The sequence below is a fragment of the Fringilla coelebs genome, assembly GCF_963513975.1.
Source record: "Fringilla coelebs genome assembly, chromosome: 8".
In the NCBI taxonomy this organism is placed as follows: Eukaryota; Metazoa; Chordata; class Aves; order Passeriformes; family Fringillidae; genus Fringilla; species Fringilla coelebs.
The window spans coordinates 22,436,142-22,460,464 of record NC_140066.1 but is presented as its reverse complement, the minus strand read 5'-3'; the positions used below and the strand labels follow the sequence as shown (position 1 = coordinate 22,460,464).

Sequence of the window (24,323 nt, the reverse complement as noted above, 5' to 3'; positions counted from 1 at the left end):
CAGTGATAGCTCATGCAGTAGAATGCACACTGTATTGCTAACTGACATTTAACAGCATCTCATATGCATTCAGCCTCTACTGGAACATTTTTATGTAACACTTTCTAGATTTTGCTTTAATGTGCTGATTGCAGAAGAGATATGCAGTGCTCTGAGCAGTAATCTCCACAGCAGTTACCTTCACTTTGGAGAGAAAATGCTGACATCTGCTTACAGAAAGATGAGCAGAAGAAATGATCATGGCTAAGATAACAGCTGAACCTACAATGAGTGTGTAAGAGGGTGGGTGTAAATACAGAACTAGCTGTTCACCACTTCTTTTTCTGAACGTGAGGTACTCTAAACAGAAACAGTCTTGAACGCTGCAACTGCTTGAGTGCACATCACTGCTTCTCAGTTTAGTCTTGTTTTCAATACTAAATCTGATTTCCTTCCTCTCCCCCACCCACCCATTCACATTCCTTTCTACTTCAGTTCTGGAATGTGTGGTCTGTGGCCAGCTGACAACTCTTTAAAAAAAAAATAAATTAGAGGATATTTAAACAAGACATTTTAAAGATCTATGGGTCATGAGCAGGGAGAGCTCCTGGAATGAGCAGAAAGTAGTTTGAATGTTTCAATGATTTCTCTTTCCCATCCTGCTTTTCCCACCTATGTCTTTGTAATAAAAGTGACTGTTATTGACACATCCAAAGGCTTTAACAACTTCTGTAGTGCCACCAATGACTGTCAGGAGATACCTGTGTATCCTAGGAGTCAAACAGCTCCAATAATTTAATTCTAGTCTATATTATTTTTTCAGATATTTTACATTTGCATCTTTAAGTTTTTTCCTTCTGCTGCTTAACCAAAGGAAAACCAAACTGATTTATAAGTAGGCTTTATTTCTTGGAAAGTTGTGGGGTTTGTCACCCAGAAGCAGGATGGACCAACTGTGCTATACCACAGAAGGAAAGTGGTGCTCCAGGCAGACTTTGTTGATAAAGGAGGTAGGATTTTTATTGGACTATTATGCAAATACCAGATCAAAATTAAGTAATATGTTGCCATTTTCACAGTGTAGAACAAGCTGTAGTTTGTACAAGAAGTCTTGCAACCAATTACCAAGGATAGAATGAAGTATCACTGCTTCTGAAATCACTGGATACACTCTAAAATAAGTTGGGCTCAGCTGGCAGACAACATGTAAAACATTAATTTTCAGGGTGCTAAAGGAGAGCAGGTTAAGTAGTCGCTATCTCTACAGCTGGTTGACACTGGATAGGTGGAAGTAAAGCTGCGACTCTTATACACCAATAGAGCAATGTGTTTAAAAAGAAAATAAACCACCAAAATAAATCCACCGCCCTGCCTCAATCTTACAACTCCTGTAGAAAGAGCCATTGACAAATATCCATCTGGCCTTTCCTACGTCAGCTCTTCTGGAAACTTTTCTACCTGGGTGTCAGAAAAAATCCTTAGCTTTCCAAAATTGTTACCAGAAGCCTTGATCCTGCTGCTGCTGAGATCAATGAGAACTTTATATGCAAACTGAAAGAAGGATTAGCATGAAGCTCATGAAGTATGCAAAAGATTTAACTGTTTTATATATTTTTCCTAGTAAATTTCAAAGTTATTAATAGGAATTTGATCTCTAAGAGAACTGAGTAATGGATGCAGAAGGTTCTGTGGCAAGGTTTCCCAGCAAGCCAGGGATAGATTGCAGCACTTTCAAGTCCTGTTGAGATGCTTTAATACATTTATCTGTAAAACATCTGAATGTATATCTCCCAAAGTAATTGCTGCAAAGAATTAACAAAGCAAAGCAATTTTATTTTTCATCCTTCATTTATTTAACAGCTCCCTTAACCTATTTTGAGAAGGGTTTAGTGTAGAAGTTTACACATCTAAATTGACCAGTTGTTTCTTGGTAAAGTATTTTCATCATAATATCTGAAATGTATGAGACCATCAATAAAATAATATAATAATAATAATAATATAGTATCACCTCTCTGAGGCTAGTGAATTTACAGTGTTACAGCTCCTGGGTTTATGATGTTTTATGTGTTAGTGTTAAGAGTCTGGCCTGGAGGATGGGCAGAGGTGTGATATAATTGCATATCCATCCTCTGAGTGATATGGAAAGTAAGGGGACGAGTTGGAGAAGAGATCAGTCTGACCATTTTGGATTTCCCAGTGATTCTACAACTGCAGGAACTCCAGTCCTAAATTTCTTTTGGAATAAAATTTATTTTCTAACACTAACAGTTAACTACTTTCAGCTGATACCACAAAGCTTTCTCTTTCCATATCCTGCACAAATTCAAGGAAGCCTAGTGCAAGTAGATAGAATAGTGAAGGGCAATGTGAACTGAAATTACAATGGCTACATTTTGATTTTACTGGTGTTCAAATAATCTTGATTTGAGTGTCTTTGAGAGGTTACTCTATTAAAACAAAAAGAAAAGGTGGAAAACTGGACCCTCCAAAATAACTTTTAAAAATGTAATCTAATCCAAAAAGATGATCTCTGTGTAGCTAGTGGGCTTATGAAGCTATTTACCATCAAACAAGGGCAAGTTGTCTAATGTTGTTTGCATTAGTAAATAAATGTGTTGGGGACAGCAGGAATCTGTCTTATCCTACCTGTCACAGCACTGAGGAAGTCTCAGGATACAAGTAAGGGAGACCGTGTGTGTCATCGTTACCATGCATTTGTGATTTATATGTTTAAATATTCACTAATCCTATTTTATTATAAACACCCACGTATTATAAATATTTTCTTTCTTCAGACCAATTTAGACACTCAGAAATCATTCATTTTGGTAAGAAGGAGCAAAAAGTAAAAAGATAGGGAAAGGACAAGCTTTTCTTGCTGATTTGCTTCCAGACTTTAAGTCCTTGTTGTAAGTGGAATGACAAGGAGCATTTATTTTAATTCCCATTGAGGGCCCTGTGAGCACTAACTTCCATTTGCTTCTCTGGCTTCCACAGTGCAGTTTTTTTCCTTCCCCTTTCTAAAAGAAATTTCTGGTAACCAGCAGAACACCAGGCTGCCTTGGGACATTACACAGATAGGAACTTCACAAAGTTGCTGCCTGAATATTAAATGTGCTAGGGCTGTTTGGGTCTCTCTGAGCTGTTCCTGGGTAATCCTGTGAAGAAATTCTTATGAACAGGAGCATCAGATGTCTCCAGCTTGCATAATCAGCCTGCAGAATTTTGATAATTGACAGCAAAGCCTCCACTATGCAGTTGTAAGCACGTGTTTGGTATACACATATTGTACACAAGCCCACTATTTTAAAATAACATAAACACAAATTTATTAAAATATGTGAGTTAGGGCAAAGCCTGATTGTTCAGGTTATGTAGATTAAAGGGAAAAAGGCTTTAGTTTTCTATGGACCCTGTCTTTCAAATGATCACAGAAAACATAAAAGGGAGAAGAAAGGCTTAATTACTATTCTTGATGGGTTTTTTTCTCACTTTTGTAACTACTTCAGGAGCACTGAGGAAAAATATACAAGTTTTAAAACTTATTCCTCCCATTTTATTTCACTTGCTTTTAAATTGAGTGCTGGATCAATTTTAAATTTTACTCTTTAATCGATTCTTAAATGGTGTGGGAAAATGCACCTATGAACTTCTGTGGGAGCTTATTAAATTCTAAAAGTCTCTTGGTAGGCATAAGGGAAATTCTTGCATACGCTGGATGTTGTGTTTCATGTTGGGGAATAGGCTGAGGACAACCTGGTGCTGTTTTATGCTCTGCCTTTCAGGGCAACTCTGCTGAAGCAGAGGGTGCCCAGCACAGACCTCTGCCAGCCCAGTCCCTGCTTTTCAACCTCAGAGTCTTTGAAGACATTTCTCAGGCTATTGGGATATCAGCAAAGTCACCACTGACTTGATTTTCAGCAAAAATGTCCATTATTCAAGAGGAGAAGTAATACATTGAAGTTGTCCCCTTTAAAAGGGATAGTTTCTTTTGGTTTTGTGTGGGTTTTTTTTTAAAGAATGAAAATAAACCCAAGACAATTGGCTTCAAAACACATTCCTAAGGCTTAAACCATTCTCTGAAATATACAAGTACTTGGGCTGAGGAGGAAACGGACATTAGATGAAGAGATTATTAAAAAATGTATGATTATTTAAGGTCAGCTGTTATTGTAGCAGAATTTAGCCACACAACCATCTAAAAGTTTTATCAGCTATGACAATATTTGAACTTATTCCTGATCACTATTCACAGCCAACCATTGGTTTACTTAGGTATCCAATAATTATAAATGTCAAACAAAGCTGTTTTCTACCTAGCCTGGCCTGATAAGGAAGCACTGTTTACTTACTCCATTCAAAGAAGGTTGGATCATTGACTTATTTGAGATTATACTTTCTGTACCAGACTGAAAGCCTGGACAGGAGAATCAGCCCATGGGGTGAAACTTGGTCCCCACACTGATGGCAGTGACAGCCTTTGGAGGTCTGTCTGAGATGTGCAAGGTTAGGTCTTTGCAGAGGACAAACAGAAATGCAGAAAAGCTGTGAGGCTGTGACTCAGTGCAGCACTTCCAGCTGAGATGAGCTCACCTGACACCCCTGCAGGGGCAAAGCACTTGTTTCTGAAACTGAGACTCCAAGAGAGCTGCTCTCTTGACTGACATGTTCCTATAAAATGCCTTTTTCAAAAGTTCTATGAACCTTGCAGATCAGGCCTCAGCTGAGGAATGTTTTCTTCATTTATTTTTTTCTGGCACCTGACTTCCTGCAAATGACAATACTGATGTTTTTACTGTTTGTCTTATGTATTGTGGTATTTCACAGGGAGGGTTGGTTTGTGGTTTGCGGTCGGTTTTGTGGGGGGAAGTTGTATTTTTATTTTTTGTTGGTTTGTTTGTTTAGTTTTCTTTAAGAAAAAAAAGAAAAAAAATTGGTTTTTGTTTACTTGTTTAGTTTTCTTTAAGAATACTGCACATTTCCACAGCTCTTCATGAGCCTTGTCTTTCCATGTGTATGGAAATGTGCATGGTGCTCACCAACATCCCCGGGCATCTGCACTGTGGTACCCTTTGGAAAGACAGAACGAAAGGATTGCTCAGAACCATCTGATACCACGTGCATGGCTCATGCTGAAAAAACAAGCAGGAGGGTGACCCTCCCAAAGAGCTTTAATACAGAGGGCCATCTGCAGAAAAAGGTAGCTGGGAGCTTTTCTCCTCTAGCAGAAGGAAACATTGACTACTACTATTTTGGTTTACTGAGAGTGAAGGATTAGATCAATTTGGCAGCCATGCTAAGTATTTTCTGTGTGTTGTGGTAACAACTTAAAAAATTCAGGCTGTAAAATATCATTAAAATTGGGATTAATCAGGATTAACACACATTGGGGGGTGGGGAATGCATTATTAAGTCTCCTTGTCACCTTCACGGATTTCAGGGCTTTGTTTCACGTGAAAACAAATCCCTCATGGATTCCTGTAAGTTTCAATAAATACATTATTATTGATCCAATACAGACATCCTTTTTGCAAAAACAACATTGAAAATAAGTTTATATTTACCAAAGCAGTACATCCTTGGGTTATTTTGGGTTTGTTTTTAATTTGCTTGTCCCCTGACCCTCTTGCTTATTTCCTCTGGTATTAGCTATTCCTGGACTATAAATGTGCTTGGAACACAGAGGAATTCTGCTGTTAACTATGATTTCAGAAGTGTAAATCTATGATAATAAATAGCCTAAAGTCAAGAAAGACTAGCTGTTAAGCTTTTTTTCTCATGGCCAGCAGTAATAGCGGTTTGATACAATATATACAAACTAGAGGAATAGTTTTTTGGTAAATATTCTTTTTTGATTTTCCTGTTTCCTAGTGACACAGTTGGAAGCAGGAAACTCTTTTTGAGTTTTGAGCTGCAGTAGTCCAAAGGATATCCTTGTCTCTCTCCACCTCTATAAATAAAGTAGGAGAACTTTTACCCTGGCTCTAAAAATCAGTATGTGTAGCTTTTAGGCTGTTTACAAGGAGAGTCAGAACTGTTCATAATGAATTGATTTATTTGCAACTAATGAGAATTGAAGTATTAAACATCCAATGTTATTTTCTTAGGCTTCTGACAAATATTAGGCCCCTCCCCAAACACACAAAACTAGAGTCTGGACATCTAATTGTTTACTTCAGTTACACAATTCTAACTGCAATGGAAGCATCACAAGACTATCAGATTTTGGTTTAAATGAGAAGTCTTATTTTATAGTTGAACAATGTTTGAGCCTCTTTTTTTCCTCTTCCACCTGATAAATTTACCAGAATATATAATATTTAATGTCATTCAGTATTTTTCTTTTTGATAGAATGAGCTGAAATAGCATTTGCCTACCTTGTGCAATAAAGCACAGGGAAGTATCATTGCAACATCCTAATTTTGCTTTAAGCTTTCAGGGGTTGTTTTTGTATGGGTTTTTTCTTTTGTTTTTCTTTTTCTTTCTCTTTTTTGGTTTGTTTTTGTTTTCCCCTGAGGTTTACTTCTATAAAATCTGCTTAATCTCACAACCCAGTTGGCTACAAACTTGCACCAAAGTCACTGGAAATGTGTGGTTTCAAGGAGGAGCAGTATCAGCTTGTGTGTAGCTGTTTGAATATCAGGTTCCTGGTTCCTGCAGGAAAATGTTGGAATGGTCAGAACAGAAATCATAAGAATGAGAAGAGGATGTAAAACTTACTGCAAAACCTCAAGAAGTTTAATCCCTTTACTTTATCATCTTCAGGCTAAAGGTGTTTTTTTCCAATTGATAAACAAATATGTCTGCAGTGATGAGCTAAGCGAATTCTCATGGAGACAAGATGCAGATTGTATAGAAATGGCAGTAATTACCTTTAGGATGATTTTAGTAAAGACTGAAGAAGATTTCCACTACCAAAAATCCATATCCAATTTGGATATCTATTTTTATGAATGGCTATGGTATTTTATTCTATTCTGAGCACAGTTCAGGAAACCCTTAGAGTCTCTCTTATGCAAAAGATCAGGCTGTCAGGACATCAGTGAAGTCCCTGATTACTGATAAATGATTATTTGTTATGGCTGATTATTAATTTTGGCAAGATTTAGAGGGTGAAAGCCTGGCTACGCAAGTTCAGTGGAAATACTGCCACTAATTTAAATTACACCATAACTTAGAAATATTTTATTTGCCTGGGTGATTTAAGTACTCAGTAGCAATTCTGGGTTATGAATTTGGATTGTAAATTATGGTGGTATAGTCAGGAGACAAAAGCAGAGCTTTACTCATCTGTGAACAGGGAATCAGGAGGCTGCATTGAGCCTCACTGCTTTTCCAGCTGTACATGGTTCACTACATCCACTCAGTGCATTTGGGACAGGGACTGTGAACAGCAGCATCAGCACATGAAGACACCTGATTTTCACAGTTTCTCTGGAAATTGAAAGCTTTTCTGTTACCTCGACATAGCAGCAGTTCCCAAGCACAGTGGAACTGAGGTTACCACGGGCTGGAAACTTCTGCAGTCGGATTTTCCATCACTCTTCCCCTTGAGGAGTGACTGTCACTTTTCAGTCAGCACGGGCAGGTCTCTGGCTCCATCAGCACAGTGAAACTGCTGTGCCTGGAGGGAATGAGGCACGAGGTTGGGGTAGGATGGAGGAACACACCTCTCAATCACAGACCTCTCACCTAGGCCATGGACTCTGGGTTCCCCACCTGCAGGGAAGGTTGGTTTCATTTCTGTCATCAAGATACAGCTGCAGACAGTTAGAGGAGGAATCAGAAATTCCACTTGCAGCCTGTTGAATGAAGGAATCTAACACAGAGAGCAGAAAAAGATGAAAGAAATATATTAATATATTCATGAGGAATTTATGTTCAAAGACCAGTAATCATCCTAACCAAAGAAAAGGTGGGCAAAGAAAGAACATGTGATCACTCTGTTTTTAACTGTTCCATCCCTGTTTTCTGCCTGTTTTGCAGACATGCCAGGAGCAATGTAAAAACTTCCATTCCCCACTTCTCTGGACACCTCCACTGCCCCAGACAGACACACACACTCACTAATCATTAGTTTTTACCAAGGGCTGAGAATATTTTTATGTCCTCTTTCTCTGGGAAGAATGAGATTAATCTTTACAGAGAAGATGCATTTCAGTAGCCTCTTTTTATCAGAACTGTATTGATTCACCATCTGACAGGCTGTCCCTAAATATGTCTGTTTTTCCTTCACCTGGTCCTTTTAACTATGGAGATATTTTACCTCATCACAACAATGAAAGGCAGAAGAAGGAAGAGCTGGAAACCTTCACAGGAATGGAGGATGAGGGTTAGCTACATCCTTTGTCCTTTTTTAAGCTTTTTTTCCTTTCTCCCAAAGATGAGAGAGTTCTTTGGTGTCCTTTGTTTTTAGTTTCTGAGCATGTTATGTTATGTGATGCTGCTCCTATCCTGCTTGGCAAAAACTGCACCCAACTGTTTGGGGTCCCTTGTGCCAGGCACACCTACCAAGAATGGCTTTGCCTAAAGAGATTTAATTTCAAACAAAGGCAAATGGAATAAAGGAAAACTGTGGCACTTGGTCCCCTTTCAAACCAGGAAACTGATTCAGCCAAATCAGTTCTCGAGTCAGTTTCTCTCTAACACTGGTAATTGCTGTTGGCTGAGAAAGTAGAACACTCCAGAAAAGAAGGCACATCAGGTATCAAAAAAAGAACTTCTTCTGGTATGTACACCTAGAATGGCAGATAATACTGCAGGAGGGTTAGAAGCACCTTTAATTAGCACCTTTAATTATCCTTTTCCCAGCATCTTGCCTAAGAGATTTAGGCTCTGCAATGCTGTTAAAGTGATGGACTTCATGCAGTAAAATGCATGGTGCCAGGAAGATTCCCTGAACATGGGGCTTTGTACCCCCAAAACAAAAAAGATTGCTCTGTGTAATGGAGCACAAAAGCCAGCTGATCAGAAAGACTGAAAAAAGTTGTGTTTTAACTTTTTCTCTGGTATTTTATCCTATTTTACCTCTTTGTACTTGGTCTGTAATCAAATGCTTAAACCTGTGCAAAAAAACCCCAAACCAAAACAGACGAAAACACAAATGGCAAAAAGCAAACAAACCCAAAAAGCGTCAAGTTGTTAAAGCAATTAATTTTTGATGCAGAAGCCCTTTATAGGCCTGTGGAAACAAAACCCACCTTTCACTGAACAGCCCAGCTATTTGTTTACATGGGAAATGAAGATGGCCTCTCACACTGCAGTCCTGCTGCTGGGGAGAAAGAGCTGAGTTTGGCTGAGCTAAAGGCAGAAGAGCAATTCAGTTCTCATTTCTGCACCCTCAGCTGAAGACAGAGCCTGGGAATGGGGAGATTTATCTTAAAGAGGGCTGGGAGATTGCACTTGCTTTGTTTCCAGACTGTTGAATATAAAACTATTCTGATAATATGTATACAACTTCCTTCTAGTCCTTTTCTTGTTGCAGCAGAAGCAGATATATCCCAAGCAAAAACAATGTTTCATCCTGTCAGATTTGGGTGGAAAAGGGAGGGGAGGATAAAACATGAAAACAATTAAAATGTTTATTTTTAATAGTGTCTGGCAGTAGTCAGAGGTTCTAAAACTATAAATAAACAAAGGTCATAGTTAACAATGAGAAACATATGCCATACACAGGTTTTTTAAAATTTAGATAAAGAAAATAGATAATGAGTAGTGTAACATTGATGGCTCTTCACCAGTCTCATCAAAACTGCCATTGCAACATAGAATCAGGGGAATGTAAAATTCAGGTGTCAGTTCCTTGAGTCACCTCTGTTCTGATGGATTTAATGTCATCTTTCTGCTTTATTTAGATTTGGGGACAGGCCTTGCTGTGCCTGGAGATGTGTACCTGGTGGGGCCAGGTCTTTGCACCAACCTGCAGCTGCTTTTAAAGCAAGTGCAGGATCTGAAAATCCACTTGTGTGCAGAAAGTGGGAAGTTATTTTCAGTGACACACCAATACCAAAGCTCTGGCTGAGAGGACAACCCTGAATTGCTGGTATTTGGTGGAAGATGAGGGCACCTTGAGTCCCAGCCCAGATGGCAGATCCAGCCCTGGTGTGTGGTCAGCAGCCCCGCTCTGCCGCAGGACTGAGCGCAGGAGTACGGCTCCAATTATCAGAGCTATTTATGTGCACTTGCTTTTGGCAGTCCTGCTCTGGAATGCTGCTTGTAAAAGGTTTCATACTTTTCTCTTAAGCTCCTTAAAGGGCCATTATGCATTCACAAGCATCCATATCCATCTGGTGAGGAATGTCTCCCAACTCAATTAACGCCACATGCGCACCAATCGCTGCCATTCTGGAGTGTGGTTCAGTATTCCAATTGTGCTTCCATTTTAAGAGAGGAGGTTGGGAAAGACTGGGAAAACAGTACAAATTACAAGAAAAGCATAAAGAATAATAGTTTAAAAAGGATTTTTAAAATAATTCTTTTCACAATAGTCTTTTTGGACCTTGGCATTTCTGAGTTTTAAAGAAGCAGCTACATTCTCTGCTTTCAGGCCTGATACCATAAGATTCAGAAGCAGGTGAGGCCCTTTAAAAGGACTAAGATTTCCTTGAATCATTTCTGCTACACTTAACAGCAAGTAAGATTTGCAAATACATATGATTTTTATTTTGCATTCCTGTAATTCTACTGCTTTAAAATGTTTTCTTTATTGACATTTGCTGTTGTTGCTGTATATGGTACCTTAGCTACATAGGACTTCAATTTAACACTGCAGGTTTTTCTTTCCAAAAGTACTAATACAGGTGACATAAATGGGCCTGATGTCTTAGAAAACATGATGACCACTAAGAATGCATAGGAAGTATAAAAGCAAAGTCCAGAATTACTGGCAAATCTAAAGACATTAGAAACAGAGAGGAAAAGGCATCTACCAGGCAGAAGAGAAAATCAGTTTCTAAAACACTTTAAGTTAGAGGAAGATATGAGCTCTCCAAAGGATTTTTAAGGAAACAATACATAATAGTAAATGGCACAACAATTTCAAGTGGCTTGAAGTGGGAAATGAAATTAAAGTGGGAATAAGGGGACAGAAAATAATAGATGCAACTTTCTGCTTGTAAGGCAACAGGGACAGAAATTTGTTTTTACAGAAGGAATTCAGGAAAAAGATGGAAGTGTGATAGAGTTTATCTGAACTGCAGGATTATTGATATTAGCAGAATGTTGCACAACTGTTAGTGATAATTGAATTTGCTGGCTCTTTATGGTAGTATTTCTACCAATGGACTTTCTATCTTGGCCACAAAATCTGACTTCACTTTAATCTTCCACAAAATTAGTTCAAGCCACTGTATAGTTTATTTTTTAAATCATGTGTGTTCATGTAAGAAAAAAGTTCTCATTTAGTATTTGGATTTTTTTTCCCTGTAAAGACAGGGAATTGGCCATTTAAATACAAGTTAGTAAGTAATTGGAATCACAAGCTATTTATGGAACCTTCTCTATCAGGCTACTGTTGGCATTCCGATTGGATTCCATGTAAGCGAGGGATAGAGATGAAATGTAGCAGGCAAAGCAGCATTTTGTCTATTTTAAGCATTTATTGTATAATGAGATTCTTATTTTAATCATTGTCTTTCAGATTATAAATCACTATTTTCCTCTTTTGCTACAAGGGAATAAACTCCCAAGCAATGAAATATGGGTTAGGTTTTTATGTCTTTTTAATTCACTGCCTAAATGATAGCACATAACCCGTCAGCTTGCTGGAAATCCTCACCATTAAGTTGATTAATAAGGGAAATAATAAAGCAATAACTACTTTGATTTTGCACCATCCATATATTGTCACAAGATGGGAGAGTCATGCAGAAAAATGCATTGATAAACTGGTTTTACCTTGCTGGAGCATCAGTAAGATTGCTGGGGGCTGCCACACCTGGCTTATAAAGGAAAGAGAAGGGTTTGTTCTGCCTGGGGAAGAGGAGGCAAAGGGAGGATCTTAATGCTGAATTCATATCTCATATTCATATCTCATGAGTAGTTGGAGAGCAGATGGGAAAGGTAAACTTTTTTTCAGAGGTCCACAGCAAAAGCAGAAGAGGGAATAGATACAATCTGCAGCAAGGAAAATTATTCTAAGAGCAAAGGCAAAACCAGACTTTTGCGGCCAAACTAAAGGAAAATCCTCTTCAGTGCAGTGATTCAAAACACCACTGGACAAGCCCTGGGCAACCAAATGTACTTTTGAAGCTGTTTTAATTTGGAACTTGGACCAGGTGATGTCCAGAGCTTCTGTCAGACAGAAATCATCCTGGCACTATCTGACCACATTACAACCCTAAACTGCATTAATGACTACTATAAAGTGTATTTAAGGTCCATTAATGAAGGTACAGAATCATACAGTCATAGAAGGGTTATGGTTGGAAGGGATTTTAAAGATCATTCAGTTCTAACCCCTCTGTCATGGGCACAAGTACATGTTGCTTTTGCTGCTCATATCTGACCTTTGCCATCTTCTGACTTTAGAATATCCACTTATCATTTTGTCTCATCTGCAGCAAAGAGAGTGACTAATCTGACACCTCTAGAAGCACAGGGGAAGGTATTAAGAGACCTTTATAATTCAGGAAGGTGTTAGTCTCATTTGACCTTCTTAATGCGGGGAGATGATAGAGAGAAAAAATATTTTTCTACGACAGGAAAGTAAAACTTGAAATATCTCTTTACCTGAAAAAAAGTCTGTTTTCAGGGTGCTACATTTTTCTCTCCCTTTTTCCCTGATGCAAGGCATGCTGGTAAATCAGTCAGAATTCTCATGTGTCTTAGGAATGAAAAACACTGAGAAGCACAGGCATGTGTATATCAACATCCGAAAATATGTCCTCCCAGTGTATCTTGGAAGCACGTGTGTGAGAAAGAGGGTGGCTCCTGAAAGCCCTGCATTCCTGCAGGAATAGATGCCTGGGTCTGTGGGACAGAAGGCAGCTGCCATCCCTTCTGCACTTTCTGCTCTGACTTCTGCAGGACAGCGTTTCAATTTTCAGTGCGGTTTTGCAGTCTGAACCTTGCCCCTTGTGAGACCTCAGAAGGTACAAAGTTAAAAAAAAAGCTGCTTCTCCTTTGGCTGACCATTCAAAAGTGCTGTTATTCTGCGACTGCACGAGTAAATAAAACAGCATGAAGAGATGAAGGCTAGGACATTAAAATATATGTGCCATCAACAGGATTGCTGAACAATTTCAATACATTCTCTGAAGCAGCAGAGGGACCTGGCAGCAGCTGGAGCTTTATTTGGTGGTCATCAGAAATTTACACTGACATGTACTCCCTTGTAGCTTTGATTTTCCTGGGGGAAGGGGACTTCGTACTATTTGGCAATAACCCTGAAGTATTAATTGGAGGAAAACTTGCCTCAGTATTGAGAAATATCCAACACTTGAATTTTTTCCCTTCAAATATCGTTTATTTCTCTGTTGATATTTTTGTGAAAATTATTCCCCTCCTCACTGATAGCTTATTATTATATGTTTGTGATTTCAGAGCAATAGTCTTAGTTTTGATCAGAATTTAACATTTGTCTCTGCTAAGAGCAAATAAAGGCACATTTTTTTTGTAAGAGGTCTCCAACTTCAAGGACTTCCTTACTTCAATGAATAGTTCAATGCAACTTTTTGGAAACCTGGTGCCCTGTGAGGCCTGAAGTGCTCAAACCCCTTTTGATTTCAGATATTACATATAAATGTGAATATGCTGAAGAAATGTAAGCGGTAGGGAAGCGATGCAATGATATTTGAAGGTTTCTTACAGTACAGTTTCTTAATAGAAAACCAGTACAGAGGTGTTTCTGATTCTGCTGATGCAGAATAGCAGATATGGAAATCCTGTTTTGTCAGTTCTTTCTAACACAGCATTGTTCCTCCAGTATATGATTCCCTGCTCTAATTACTCCAGTTCTGAATGACTCAGTTTCCACATTTCCTTAAGAGATTACTCAGTCTGTTAAATAACACCAGGATGGTTTTGCTGAGAGTCTGTTTCTGCACTCAGTTTTATCCAGTTATCCTAGTGATTGGTGGCAAACCTGAACAACTTTGCTTCTGTTCTTTTATTCTCTGTGTTTTGATATCACCAGTGCCTTACGTGAGCCTCTTTATGGACCAGGACTATGGCACCTCTAATACTGATGTATTATTAGTTCATTAATGTGTGAAGGTAAAAATTCTTGGGTCCTTTCTACATTAATTTTGTACTGCATATTTTTATCCATTCTTCTGTCTTTCCTCTATCACCTTTCAAATAATATCTTTTTATAGGACTCCAAGCCTCCCAGTGGAAACACACTCTGGATTATTTTTCTCTCAGTTACTTTACCCATCTTTTTTCTACATCAAATAATTTCTTGGTTAGTTTTTTTAATCATTCTGTTGCAAAGGCTTGCAGACACTTGTGTAATGCTGATGTGATGAGTAGAATGAGATACAGTCATGATGGAATAAAAATGATGGGATACTGAGGTGATGGAGGGAATGGAGCAAATGATGCATTGTTTTACTACTATCAATAAAGAGTCAATGTTCAAGGAATTAGAGGGCTGAGAGAATGCCAACTTCTGGATAAGAAATGAAACAAAAGCCATGACCAAAACCTGTTTGTGGTTATTCAAGTTTCCATGGCTCTGTTCCAATACTAACACGCAATTTTGAAATCCTGACAAAATTCAAATTCACTTATTTACATTCTGTCTCCCCATATTTCCTATTATTGTATAACACATTCTTGTTACTTCATTGCTGTGTAATGCCCTGTGATGCTAAGCAGGTGCTGCTGCTTGAGAATGTGATTAAATGAAATGTAAACCTGTGGTTCAGTGAATCACCTGTATCTCTGACCTTTGATTCCTTTTTATGTTGTTCATTTTCATTCAGACTAACATTATTTAAGCATTATATTCCTAAATTAATTTACAGTCCCTTTTAACATTTACACATTTAGCCACAGGATATAATTTGTCTCAAGTACTGTAATAAGGTCCTGGTGTGGATATACAGATAGATCTACTAAAAAATATTCAAGCTTTTGATGCTTGGAAATCAAAATATAAAGAAAATAGGCACATTTAGTACTTTTCTTACTTCCTTGATCTAAGAAAATGTTCTATGATTTAATCAAATAACTAAAGCAAGAATTTAACTGTAAATAAATGTGAAAATTAGAAAAATTTTTCATGTTTCAAGTAAATTTCTGGTCTTGTTCCTGTCAGCCAGAAACTTCATGTAATCAGAACTTGGCATTTTAGGACTTCTCAAGTGTTTCTTAGGATCCTGTTTGACTTTGTGTGAAAAAGTAGACCGGCACATATACCATTTTTATTTCTGACCAAACCAAGAGAGAAAACTCTAAGGAGAGCTATCCTAAAGTGTGTCCTTTCAATATAGGTGGGCAATAACTTTGAGCTAGATTTAGAAAGATTCAGGAGAAATTGAAGGGTATAGGTTCAAATACGAATTAGAAAAATTTCTCCGTTCTGTTTAACAGCACGGACACCTAAATTCTCCAGGCATCTTTGACTTCAGAATAAACTCATAATTCTCTCTTTGCACACACCAACCCCCAGCTAAGGAGCTCATGGCCTCTCCATGCTATCTGCTGTGTCAGTGTCCCAAGGTGGTACCCAAGCTGTGGGCACACAGTTTGTCTAAAGCTGGCACTTCAGAACCCAAACACAGCGCAATGTTGGCTGCTTTTCAAATCAAAGTGCCACAAGTTTCTTTCTTCCCTTCTTACAGGGGGATCTAGGACTGTCATGCCGTCCTAAGACATGGGAAATTGAGTTGTTTGCATATCATGAGTGGGTGGAAGTTGTATCTTTCAGTCTGTGAAAATGACTAGCTACTGCCAGCATTAAATGTTCTGCTGCGCTGGCTGGTGACAACTGAAGCAGCATTGAGCTCTCTAGGTGCTCCAGTCCTTTTTTAATTGACTGGAGAATTGTTTAGACTGTGAGATCTCAGGGCAGCAACCAGCATCTGTGCTTTTAAATCATCTAAAATTTTGACATTCTTGATATTTGTAGATGTCAATGAGGAAAAGTGAAGATGGCTGAACTTTTTGTATTTATGTGTAACAAAGCAAGAAAAAAGATGCATTAGGAAGTGGAGGGGAGTTTCCTCTTATTTTTTGCCTCTAATATTTTGAATAATTGCTTTTCTGCCTTTGCTCTAGAATTTGATAGATGGCTTCAATGTGAATGCAGACCTTCTTATTCCCTAATATAACAGTATTTTAAAAAAACCTTTCAGCATCAGTTAGATAGGAAAAAACGTTAAAATTCTGGTAGCATATGTTTAAGGGCTGAGTTTGACTGAAAAATATCATTTCTTCTCAGCAAGGTTAACTCTGAGCAAAATCTATGCTACCATCTTAATAAATACATATTCTTCACTTGCACTTTCAAAAGCAGTGTGGATGAAACAGAGTTTTTCAAAGCTAAAAGAGCATTTTCAAAATTAAATACATTTGGTTTCTTTATGATAAATAACATCATGCAACCATAGCAATGTTGAGTGTTTTTCATGAAATACAATCCATTCTGTTGCCTGTCATTAAGTCTTACACAACTTTGCTTTAAAAAAAAAAAAGAGCAGAGGTTGTAATATTTATGATTCTTTAAATCAACAACTGGGCAGAAAATGATTGTTCCTGAAAAATTTCCTATTACCCTTGAATTTCACAAGGCCACTACCCTTTCTATCACTTATTAATACTATAGTGCCTAAAGGCTCCAATTAGGTATTAGAACAGGGATAACAGGCACTGTAAATGTGCAAGACAAATCTTCCCTAAGGGGCTATAATAAAATATTATTTTATAAAACCCAAGTAATTTCTTAAAATAGCTTTGTAGCTATGGCAGACCATTACTAACTTTGGCCTATATCCTGCAGTGAAGATGTGCTGTGTGAGTCTCCATCCAGTAAGTGCAGGCAAGGAACCGGCCATTAAAAATGGAAGTTGCTGTTACAATGTGGAATTTTTTCATTCACTTCCAGCAAAAAAACCCCAACAGGGTAGCTTGCAGTTACTGCTGAAAATCTACCCTAGAAGTTACTAGTCAGGTCACAAAATACTACTGAGAATGCTCCAAAGCCACTGAGTTCCATCAATGACAGAGATGTACAAGTAGAAAAGAAACGTGCTTGTTGACCTGGATGATGAGGTGTCTTTTGACTACTGATCAAACCTCTGCTTTGGGTCATGTTCACAGCATTATCTGAGGTGTGTGAAGTCAGCTAACCGCAGGGACCCTTGCCGGTGGCAGCGGCTGGACTGTCCTGTCTCTCGGTCTACGCTGACCCTCGCCCAGGTCCCGAAGCTCCTTTCCCACAGCCATAGGTGCGAACAGCACTCAGCACACGTGCTTCTCAAGAGCGGTAGCGAAGGCGGCTATTTTCAGAACTACCTTCCCGACCCACACGATTTCCCAGCTCCCGATTTCCTGCCCTGTGCCCGGCCCGGCCGCGCCTCTTCGCTCCGCGGCGCGCCCTCGGCGCATCTGTCCGCTTTGCCCCGGGGCGCGGAGCCGGGCCGGGGGCTGCCAGCGCCGCGGGGCACCGAGCGCAGGTAGCGGCGCTCCGGGCGCTCCGGGGCCGCGGCTGCCGGGCCCGGGGGGGGCGCGCCCGGTGAGCGGCGGCGGGAGGGGGGGCCCGGGAGCGCCGCGGGGTCCGCCCAGCGCCGCGGCCGCACGGGCTGCGGCAGGAAAGGAGCGGCGGCTCCTCGGAGAAAGGAGGAGGAGGAGGAGGAAGGGGGGGTCCCTGGGAGCGGAGCCGGCCGCAGCGAGAGAGGCGGGGCGGGGTGGGCGCGGGAGGCGTGGAGGGGCCCGCGGAGCGGCGCGGACGGGCGCGTGCCATGCGCGGCGCGGCAGCCGGCGGCTCCCGCTCGCTGGCTCAGCATGCGCGGGCTGTGCCCCCGCCTCTGCCTGCTGGCCGCCGCGCTGGGCTTCTGCGGGGGCAGCAGGAACTGCCCCGACCTCATCGTGGACCGCTGCCTCTGCGCCGCCGAGCGCGCCAAGGGGCCCGGCCGCCCGGCCCTCCGCATCAAAGTGGTCTGCACCGGCGGGGACTTGGTGGAAACTTTGCAGCCCGCCGTGCTGCCCAACCGCACCGTGTCCCTGTGAGTACGGCCCGCGGGCGGCGCGCACCTGGCGCGGGCGGGGGGTGCCGGGGACGCGCCGGACTCGAGGGGACCCCGCGCCCGCCGCTCCGGAGCCCGCAGAACCGCTCCGTGCCCGCTGCAGCCCGAGCCTGCTTTTAAAAAGTCTGTGAGAGTTTTGGGGTGTTTGTTTATTTATTTATTATTTTTTTCGTGTTCAGTTGGGAAACTCCTGCTGGCGTTCGGGTCGGAGTAGGGGAGCCGGGCTCTCCCCGGTGTAAATTGCGCGCTGCTGCGGGCGGCGGATTGGGAAATGTCAGTGGTGGCAGAACTGATGGAGGGAGCTCTCTGGTGTGCCTCTGCCAGCGACGGGACGGGCTCGCACTGTCCGGGCAATAAATGAATGGTATCGGTAATGCTGAACTGCCTCCTGGAGTGCTGTGTCATTAACTGGTTTTCCCTTTCTCTCTCGTCTCCTCTAAATAAAGTTTGGAATTTGATATCTCCTTTTTTAAGATGAGTTTCTATACAACGGTATGAAACTCTCAAGTCTCCAATATAATTCAGAGTTATGTGGTAATTTGAAGTGACTCGGAGTATGGTGTTCGGTTTTTTGGTTGTTGTTGTGTTGTTTTTTTTTTTTTTTTTTTTTTTTTTAATCTAGGAATTAGGTTGTGATACTTTGTTGCCTGTTGCACATAGCTCAACTTGAATAAATAGTATGTTGTAAGTAAGGTAGTAGAACTTTCTGTGATTGTATCCTCAAGTACAGCTGATAGTAATGTCCCTGTAATGCACCCAAGCAGTAATAGCTCTGTGATATTTACCCTTTAGATCATACACATATCAACAGATCTTTTACTCTTGAATTTAGTTCTGTTGACAATTCCTGCTATGAACATCTCTGCTGTTCAGTGCACTTTCTTTAAGTCAACACTTTCAGGTGGCAACTGGTAAAGATAGTAATTCATAACATCTGGGGAGCTTGTGCTTGTAAATGTACAGATGTGCTGTGTATGCTCCAGTTCAGTTTTAGCTATAACTGTTGAGTGACTTGATGCTGATTATCTGTATGCTGATTATTTATTTAGGAAACTTCTGCTTTTATACAAGAGACAATAATTGCACTTCCTCCTAAATTTTAATAGGCTGGTTTGGAATATTACATTACTTACCAACATAAACTTTAACCTCAGTGATAAATTCACTGCTACTTCTATAGTTTGCATAACTGGCTATGTCGTTAGAGGTGGTAGTCACCAGAATTATAAAATGTCGATGTCTTGGGGAGACAGGAACTATTTTTTCCTCCTGGTTAAAGAGCTATAGAAACTCTCACACACAGCATGTCTGCAAAGGTTTTTCCTCTTAAGTGTTGATTCTCAGAGTCTTATTTAGGTTTTTAAGAAACTTTTGCTGAGGTAAGTACCAGTCAAGGAATCCAGCTGACCGTGAGATCAACAGAAGTATGTATTCACTGCGGAGAAAAGAAATTGAATTGGAAACAGAAGTGAGAAAAGATGAACAGGGGAGGTGGTGTGTTTGAAGTGGTAGGTGGGGGGATTTGCTCTTTTATACATATGATTTAAGGCACCAGTAGCAAACTTGATCCTATCAACCAAAACACATTCATTTCAGGTAGCACTTGCTCAATAGTCATTAGAAGGGTACTGTGCTAGTTTTCTTAAACTTAAATACCTCTTGACCTGAGAGCTGATTAGATGGCCCTAGTTGATACAAAAGATACATTTTGGGTATTTTTTTTTTGTATTTCATAGGGACAGGTATAGTACTATGTATCACATAAACACATCTCTTTTCCTCCTACAGTCTCCCATCTCATTTTTGAGAATTTTTTTTCTTTCTCAGAAGTAAATTTAAGGTTAAATATTGAAGGTAAAAGAGAAAAAGAAATTAAAATCTGTATTAGAAGTTTTCAGTAGCTAGAACATACAGGTGAAAATTTGTTTGAATATGTCAAAGATTTTCCAGGTGAAACTGGTTTTTCTGAATTAAGTTACACTTGTGGGATTTGGCTACCTGTAGAAAATAATGATAATGAGCTCAGGTATTAGTGCTCTTACATTTGTTTTTGTAGCGGAATAAGAGATGCAGCCAAAAGAGAATATTCTGGTAGATGCTGCCTGCTTCCATTCAGTTTTATGGGCCCACAGAGAGAAAGAGAGCTTTAACATATGGAACATAACCTTTTGGATTGCTTTAACAATTAAGAAATATAGAGGTGAATAAAAGAATATATGCTCAGATGCCGTAATACTGTAATGAAACAATGTAATAAACATTTTGTGGGGTTTGGGGCAGATTATTCATTATACAGAGAGGCTATTTCCTTAGTGCTGTGATCTTTTGGAAGGCAAGATCAAAGCCCAACTCTGGTAACTGCTCTGCAGAGATGGAAGAGAATTACCTCTGCTTTATCTCTTGAGCCATTCAGATATGTAACATCTCATTTACATGCTCAGTAATGGTATTATCGGCAAATTTAAAGGTTATGATTTGGTAGCTTAATTGAAGCTTGAGTTTGGTGGCTTAGGTACTTTCCCCTAAGTGAGTCTTGTCTGAGTTTGGTAGTTAGGCTCTGTGGTAGTGATGTACTGAACTATTGCCACTAGGAATGCTTCTGACACAATCACACACGGTGACTACAAACTAGTGTGAAGTCACTGAAGAAATGCTTATTCTTTACATGTTTGGACCAATTATTTTCAGATTATGAGGTGAGGAAGTCTGCAGAGTTTCTTTGAAATGATTTGAACACTAGAGCTATTCAGTACTGTCTAAATGCTCCCAATGAGAATCACACTGGAAGTAAAATCAAAATATAAGCTGATAAAGCACCTATTCTCTCCTCTTTATTTTATATTAAAACCCAAACCAAACAAAACCCCCCCTTGTTCTGGACTCTGTTTCACTGTCTTTATTTAGTATTTTACTGCTTTGGAAACAGGATTCATGAGCTTGATGTGGATCAAAAGTAAAAACTTAGCTGTAGCTTCACAAAGTGTTTGCACATATCTTGTTAAAAGTGATTCTAGTCCTTATGGATTTGCAGCATGCATCTCTTGCTTTGTATTTTGGGACAGGGTAGAGAAAGGGAATTACCTTTTTTTTTTTTTTTTTTTTTTTTTCCATGAAGAATACAGCTGTTGAATCACTAATTTATGGGATCTACTCTCACCATTTCACTCTCAGTAGGCATTGAAGTGTAGACCCAACAAGGAGGAGTTGTGTCACTTCAGGATAATGTAGTTTTCTCATTTTAGACTCTGTGGTTGAATACTTGGGGATTGTATGAAACCAATATTTCACATTTTTTTAAATCAGTGTGATTGGGTTGTTAAAATCTAACTCTAGGGAATGAGACTATTTGCAATCTTCTGTCTCTTCTGTGTTGATAGAAAAATTAGTTGTAAACTTTTTGACTGAGTTGCTGAAATTTGGGCTATATGGAGAAGTTGTTTTGCTGCCTTTTACAGTGTGAAACTTCTGCAGTTTGAAATTTTGGGAATTGGGAAATTGGATTCTCTACTGGACAGAATATTGGTAGGTTACTTACATACTTTTTTCTTTCATGCTTTTAATCTTGGAAGTTCTCAGTTCAATACGTGTCACTTGGTGTCACTGGGCAGAATATACTTTGAAGTTATAAATGCCATCAGTTTCTAATCGTAGCATCACTTTTTTTTTCCTCCCTCAATTCAAAAGAAAGTCGAAGATGTGTACCAATGATTGATATTCTTGCAAATTTTACCCACAGATACACCTATTGAAAGGTGTAATTTTAAACTGTCATAATAGAAATGAAGAAAATTTATGGTAGTGTATGGCTTATATAAAGTCTTTATTATATAGAATTCTTCATACTTTTTATGTCTAAGCCTTCTTCTGACTTAGAATTGGAGGTTGTCTGAAATTCCTCAGATTCCCAATTTCAGAGTAAGGCTACATGACTCCAATGGTAATCCATAGCCATAATATGTATGAAGGGTGTTCATCTTCAAAGCACTTCACAAACATTAAATACTCTTCTGAAAGCAGCATTGCCCCACTTTTCTCTGTCCCAAAATTACTTTTATGTCACATTCATTTGTATCATGTCCACTAGAGTTTTTTCAGAGTTATTATATTATTGTGTTTTTTTCATGTCTAGTCTGGTCTTTTACCTGCCTATATTCAGTTTAGGATATAGCAATATGGTTTATTTGATATAAGCATCTTCTTTAAAAATAGATCACAGAAATGTTATGTCCCAAAGAGTTCAGCGCTTAAGCTAGCCAAAGCAAACAAAGAGTTGAAGAAAGACTGAACAAAAAATAGAATTCAGTAGTTTTATTTCCATGTCTTGAAACTCACATATTCTTCTTTATTGATTTGAGACCTAACATAGCATTGTTAATTTGTAAATAAGAGCATTTTTGTAGAAGGTAGGGTGATTCTTGTTATAAAGGTTTTTGCAAACGTTTTCACCTTGGTTAGTTTACTGTGTTTACTCAAAGTGGCAGGAAAAAAAGAAAAAGAAGCAGATTTCCTGCTCCATTATTTATATGTATATACATATTTATACATGCTTTCTCTGAAACTCTTAAATAAAGAAAAGAAACCAGTTTGTAGAAGAAACTCCTAGTAGGGAAGCCTACCTAAAATACACCAAAGACTTCGAAGGTCTCAGACAGATGGTTGGGGAGAGCAAAGTATGGAGAAGATAAAGGTTCTAGTGATGAAAAGTCTTCAAATATTACTCAAATATTAGTCTAATTATCCTTGGTAATACATTTTATATATTAGTCTAGAGTGGCCATATAATATTTTATTTTTTTGTTTGTTTTTTTATGACAAAGATATACCTGCACCTGAAAAGTACTAGTAGTGTGACCACTTCCAAATGATGACTCTTTTGGATGAAACTGATGCATTTGGCATCATTGGAAGTGGTAACCCAAGAGGAGTGTGAAAAAACTTCTGCTATGGAAAATAGAACTCTCAGAGCAAATCATGTTCAAAATACAGTAAATGCTACTTTAATAGTTACCAAATTACCATAACTTTTTAAAGGTATATGAGTCATCGTGAAGTTTCTTTCTCTATTATTATTAAACTATAAGGGCCAAGAGTTCAAAGTGTGCCATATATCATCCTGGTGCTTTTACATCCTCAAGTGTAATGTTTTTTGAGGAAAGCAGTTTGTGCAAGAGAATGGGACAAGAATGTCTGGAAACAGATAAAATTATTTCACAGTACAGAACAGTTCATTAATTTGGTAATTTAATGTAGAAATCAAGTCCTATTTTTGTTGCATACTAGGAAATTTGCAGTATTGTGATCATTCACTTAGTTTCATTCCAGAGGTAAAAATAAGCTGGTGAGGATAGCCAGGGGGAGAGTGATGCATGTGGGAAGGGAGTTTTATCAGGTAAGTATAAGTTCTGATACCTATTGAGAAGTTCTAAATGAAGCTGAGGTTTTATGATACAGTATAATTTGTCAGTTGTCTGGCTACTGGCCTTGTCTGCCTTAAACTGGAAGAGATTTAGTAGATCCTATTGGCTCTCTTTATCTTTTTTTTTTTTTGGTGTGTTCACCTAATATTCATAAAATCTATTTAATTTTATTGATCTAAGGATATGTGCAACAGAAATTAGTTTCTGAAGTTTATGTACTTGCATCTCTTGCAGTGAGTTGGTGCCAGGGAGAAGGTGATTTGTGTTTATGGAATCTGCCTTTATATGAAGCTGCATGAGTTTCTGGCCCTTGGGACCAAACTACTGTCATCCCTTAAAATGGATTGTTCTTAAAAGATTTGAAAATGTGATGCCTTTTTGTTTTGTTTTGTTTTTCTTTCATTTTTTTTTTTTAAAGTTTTGTTTTAAGGCATTCTGGAACATTTCTCAAAGTAGATTTTTCTTTCCTTTTCCCCTTCTAAATATCCTGACAATATAATAAAATACGAGGTGAGGTGAAGAGTGGGGAGTGGTGAAGTGGTTAGGAGAGAGGTGAAAGTGGGACAGTCCAGAAAGAAGGGGTCTAAACAGTGCCAGTAAAAGGAAATTCCAAAGGGTTAGAATTTTATATATGTTGTCCTTTTTCTGTATCCTCAGTGTTTTAAAATCACAAATATTTAAATGATAGATGCTTTATAGCAACAGAATCACATTAACCCCTGTGACGCTAGA

The 24,323-nt window shown here is 39.1% G+C and overlaps 1 protein-coding gene across 1 annotated transcript in view; it reads left to right on the top strand.

Moving 5' to 3' along the window:
- The first annotated feature begins 17,917 nt into the window (after positions 1-17,917).
- LOC311156597 (adhesion G protein-coupled receptor A3-like) overlaps positions 17,918-24,323 on the top strand; it is a 247,724-nt gene continuing 241,318 nt past the window's right edge. Inside the window, exon 1 of the mRNA XM_084210641.1 lies at positions 17,918-18,153. Within this exon, the coding sequence (XP_084066767.1) occupies positions 17,933-18,153 (221 nt within the window). The 5' untranslated portion in view covers positions 17,918-17,932. The remainder of the gene's footprint in view (positions 18,154-24,323) is intronic.